Source organism: Chanos chanos, chromosome 9 (assembly GCF_902362185.1).
Source record: "Chanos chanos chromosome 9, fChaCha1.1, whole genome shotgun sequence".
Classification (NCBI taxonomy): domain Eukaryota; kingdom Metazoa; phylum Chordata; class Actinopteri; order Gonorynchiformes; family Chanidae; genus Chanos; species Chanos chanos.
In genome coordinates, this window is record NC_044503.1 from 34,519,484 (window position 1) to 34,524,483 (window position 5,000).

At 45.9% G+C, this 5,000-nt stretch overlaps 1 protein-coding gene and 1 non-coding gene across 3 annotated transcripts in view; both read right to left on the reverse strand.

Annotated features, from left to right (window-relative positions):
- Nucleotides 1-5,000, reverse strand: part of myh14 (myosin, heavy chain 14, non-muscle) — a 34,276-nt gene that overhangs the window by 18,112 nt on the left and 11,164 nt on the right. For both annotated transcript variants that reach the window (XM_030785027.1, XM_030785028.1), the window contains exons 10-15: nucleotides 4,608-4,706; nucleotides 4,140-4,283; nucleotides 3,001-3,215; nucleotides 2,615-2,767; nucleotides 2,171-2,344; nucleotides 1,038-1,211 (exon numbers count right to left, since the gene is read on the reverse strand). In XM_030785027.1, the coding sequence (XP_030640887.1) occupies nucleotides 1,038-1,211; nucleotides 2,171-2,344; nucleotides 2,615-2,767; nucleotides 3,001-3,215; nucleotides 4,140-4,283; nucleotides 4,608-4,706 (959 nt within the window). The remainder of the gene's footprint in view (nucleotides 1-1,037; nucleotides 1,212-2,170; nucleotides 2,345-2,614; nucleotides 2,768-3,000; nucleotides 3,216-4,139; nucleotides 4,284-4,607; nucleotides 4,707-5,000) is intronic.
- trnar-ucu (transfer RNA arginine (anticodon UCU)) lies at nucleotides 3,972-4,060 on the reverse strand. The gene is given in 2 exon segments: nucleotides 3,972-4,007; nucleotides 4,024-4,060. It is a non-coding gene; the product is annotated as a tRNA-Arg (tRNA).

A 5,000-nucleotide genomic window follows, 5' to 3' on the forward strand; every position in this document is an offset into this window, starting at 1 on the left:
TAGACACTTGTTTGTAAAGACACACAGAGAGAGTATAGACACTTGTTTGTAAAGACACACAGAGAGAGTAAAGACATTTGTTTGTAAAGACACACAGAGAGAGTAAAGCCACTTGTTTGTAAAGACACACAGAGAGAGTAAAGACATTTGTTTGTAAAGACACACAGAGAGAGTAAAGACATTTGTTTGTAAAGACACACAGAGAGAGTAAAGACATTTGTTTGTAAAGACACACAGAGAGAGTAAAGACATTTGTTTGTAAAGACACACAGAGAGAGTAAAGACATTTGTTTGTAAAGACACACAGAGAGAGTAAAGACATTTGTTTGTAAAGACACACAGAGAGAGTAAAGACACTTGTTTGTGTGTATGTGATGGAGAGATAGCGGTCTGGAGAGATAGCGGTCAGACTGAACGAGGGATGACTGGTTAAAAGAAAGACACAGTGCATTGACTGACTGATGACGAATGGATATCAGACAGAGAGAGAGAGAAAGAGAAAGAAAGACAGAATGAAGAAAGACCAGAGGCATGCTCTGACGAAAGAATAGAAAGAACGACAGAGAAAGAGGATATGCTCCGAATACCTTGTTAGCACAGCACAGTGGATGACGGAGGAGAGAGATGGAGAGAATACTTTGTGGGTGTAGTGTATGACGGAGGAGAAGATGGAGGGAATACTTTGTGGGTGTAGTGTATGATGGAGGAGAAGAAGGAGAGATTATGATGGATGTTATGGTGGTGTATGATGGAGGAGAAGATGGAGAGATTACTTTGTGGCTGTGGTGTATGATGGAGGGTGTAGTGTATGACGGAGGAGAAAAATGGAGAGAATACTTTGTGGGTGTAGTGCATGACGGAGGGTGCAGTGTATGATGGAGGAGAAGATGGAGAGAATACTTTGTGGGTGTAGTGTATGATGGAGGAGAAGAAGGAGAGATTATGATGGATGTTATGGTGGTGTATGATGGAGGAGAAGATGGAGAGAATACTTTGTGGGTGTGGTGTATGACGGAGGAAAAGGATGGAGAGAATACCTTGCCAGCGTAGTGGATGATGGAGAAGTCGGCCTCCTGGCGGACTTGGCGGGGACGGTGGAATTTGGAGTGTGAGCCCTGCTCAGCCGACACTTTATCCACGAACGAGCGATCCGTCGCCCGCGGAAACCAGCATTCCTCGTCCAACAATGCCAACACGCCCGGGGGGTTGGCCTGGGGAACCAATCGACAATCAGCAATAAAGACTTTACAACCAATGAGGAAAAAAAAGCAAGCAAACAAACAAATAAACAAAAAAAAAAAGTTTACAAACAGTTAGTAACTAATGAAACGACATAGAAAATTATGCCTACATAGTAACATCAGAACCAATCAATGTTTAACGAAAGCTCATTGTTGCCATGGAAACCAGTCAGTTATCAACAAGAGACTGCACAAGTAATACCATTCAATTAACTATATCAATAATTCACTATACACGGGAGAACACGCATTTTTTGCTCTCAGAAATGTTAAGAGACCAGTGTCTCCATGAACTGCTGAACATTTTAATCAAATTTCTGATTAAAGGGTTGCAGAGATGACCAATGCAATTACACAACCGAATTAGCTTGTTTATTACCACAGACACAAAGGAAATTGAAAACAGAACATTACAGATTTATAAAAGCAAAACTAATAGAAAAAGATCATTTGGAGTCTGTCTGAGATATTAAAAGAGCACACATACACACACACACTCACACACTCATACATGCACAGACTTACACAATCCCCACACTCACACCCTATACACACACACACACACACACACACACACACACACACACACACGAACACACATGAACACTCACACACACACACACACACACACGAACACACATGAACACTCACATGTGCACACACACACACACGAACACACATGAACACTCACATGTGCACACACACACAGTCACACGTGCACAGACTCACACAGTCCCCACACTCACACCCTACACACACACACACACACTCACACACACACACACACACAGACACACACACACACTCACTCACATACGCACACACACACACACACACACACAAACACACACACACACACACACTCACACACACATACACACACACAGACACACGCACACACACACACACACACACACACACACACGGACCGGTCTCTCGATGAGGTCGATGCAGGGCTGCAGGTCCAGGCCGAAGTCGATGAAGTTCCACTCGATGCCCTCGCGCTGGTACTCCTCCTGCTCCAGGATGAACATGGTGTGATTGAACAGCTGCTGCAGCTTCTCGTTAGTGTAATTAATACACAACTGCTCAAACGAGTTCAGCTACAGAAACACACACAGACAGAGAGACAGAGAGAACAAGAGAGAATGTTATTCAGCTATTTCATTCAGTTCAGTTCAACTCAGCAATGCCTTACTAATATGAACATTTAAAATGCACCACTCTAAGACAGAAGTAGTAGGGCTAGGCTATTTGTTTGTTTTTGCAACATAAATTCATCTGCATGATTTCAGAATTAGACTTGACGTCAGAGTTACACGAAGAGATAAAACAAACGAATGAAGGCCTTCATCCTCCTCTCCTGGTCTCACCTGGAAGATCTCAAAGCCGGCAATGTCCAGGATTCCGATGAAGGACGCTCCCTGGCGCTGACGTCGGTCGAGTGCTCGGTTTATCCGATGAACCAGCCAACGGAACAAACGCTCGTATGTCGCCTTCGCCAAAGCCTCGACTGCAAAATCAGCCTGAGAGAGAGAGAGAGAGAGAGATAGAGGGAGGGAGAGACAGAGAGAGAGAGAGAAAGAGAGAGAGAGAGAGAGAGAGAGAGAGGGCAGGCGACAAAAGAGGCAGACAGGTGAGAGAAAAAATTCAAAATGAAAAAAATGCAACCGAAAACCACATCTTCCGTTGGCAGATCAACACACACACACAAACACACACACACACACACACACACACACACACACAGACACTGTACCTGCTCTTTGGTCTGGGCCTTTTGGACGTATTCCCTGCCCACTTTGATGCGCGGCGTGAGAATGGCGCGGCTGAACTCCAGAACGTTGATGCCCAGCAGGTGGCAGAGTTTCTGCGCTGCCGTGTCGTCTGGCATGGAGGCCTGGTCTGTGTTCTTCTCCTTCTGAAAGGAGATATTCCCAAACTGCAACACGGCCGATATCACCTTCAACATGGCTAAAAGAGAGAGAGAGAGAGAGAGAGAGAGAGAGAGAGATGAAGAGAGAGAGAGATAGGAAGAGGGAGCAAGAGAGAAAAGGAGGAAATGCATAGAAGAATGAAGGGGGAGAGAGAGAGAGGGATGACAGAGATAAGGACAAGATGAAATGAAGGAATTTATGTGCATTAGGAAGCATTGCAATGTCGTGTATTCATTAAATAAAATTAAACTAAAGATTAAACCTCTGTGATGACACACACACTGTGAAGAGTGAATTTGAGCCGTCCTTACACGCCAGTAGTGAACTGACACGACCACTAGGTGCAGAAGCCAGCACTGTGCCCAGGGGGCATGTGTGGGTCAAGCGCCTTGCCGAAGGGCTCCTCAGCTGTGGGCGTTTCCCTGCCAGTCCTGGGAATTGAACCGGCGACCTTTTTGGGCACAAGTGCCACCCTCTAACCCTTACGTCACGGCTGCCTCGAAATGTGTAGACCAGGGGTGTCAAAGTCCGGTCCTGGAGGGCCGGGGTCCTGCTGATTTTTGGTTTCACCTCTTAGTTACCCGCTGATTTTCACCTTGAAAACAGGCGTGGACACTCTTCGGCCAATCACAGATTTCATTTAGTTGGTCTACAAGAAAAACAGCAGGACCATGGCCCTCCAGGACTGGATTTTGACACCTGTGGTGTAGATTGTTTTGCTGATTTTGGTGTACGGACCTATACATATATTAGGTTGCCATGCCGACCCTAACCACATGCCCCCTAAAACTAACGACTCTGGTGGGACTCGAACCCACAACCTTTGAATGGCTTCACCACTCAGCTAGAAGTCCAACGCGCTATCCATTGCGCCACAGAGCCCACGTTCAGCACTTACAGCGTGGTTTACCGGTAGCCTTCGACTTGCGAGGTTATAACCGGTTAACTTAAGAACACTCACAGGTGCTTTCCTCTGGACTGAAGCCCATGATGTTCATCGAATCCATGGTCTGGGTGAAGTTCTCTGAATCGCTCTGACCCGGAACCATGATAGAACCGCCAGACAGGAATCTGTACTGATCTGCACTGCCCAACAGCAGGTCACCTGAAGAGAGAGAGAGAGAGAGAGAGAGAGAGAGGGGGAGAGAAAGATAGAGGATAAAAGGAAGACAGAAGACTCTTGTCAGTGCAAAGGAAAAAGATGCTCCTTCTAGATGTGGCTTGTGAAAAATATACGTCATAAAAGGTATCTCTGGTGTGTGTGTGTGTGTGTGTGTGTGTGTATGTGTGTGTGCGTGTGTGTGTGTGTGTGTGTGAGTGTGTGAGAGAGAGAAAGTCTGTGTGTGTGAATGTATGTTGCATATAGTTACATAAGGGTGTAATTTGTGTGTATGTGTGTATGCAGGTGTGCATGTCTGTGTCCACTCACCTCTCATGGCCTCTGACGCTCCACACAGCATTTGGTAGAAGATGTGGAAGGTTCTTTCATCTTTAGCCTGCCGGATGGCCCGAGACTTCTCCAAAAGGTCTGGCCAACGCGCCGTGGTTAAGGATACGAACCACAGCCCAGTTTCACAGCTAGGAACCAGACACTAAACGTGCTTTTTTCATGAACCGTAACTACATAAAAGGGCGTTTAGATAGCATAGACTAACTGTGTCTGACAATACGTGAATGGTCAGCATTTTGTCCCAAGTGGGATTCGAACCCCTAACAAGAGATGTATTATCACACGAACTAAAAGACCAAGGCAACAGCTGATGGAAGCTCAAAAGGGGAGGGTTATAGTTTGCTTATCTCTGTTACATTGGCTCCAAAGGAT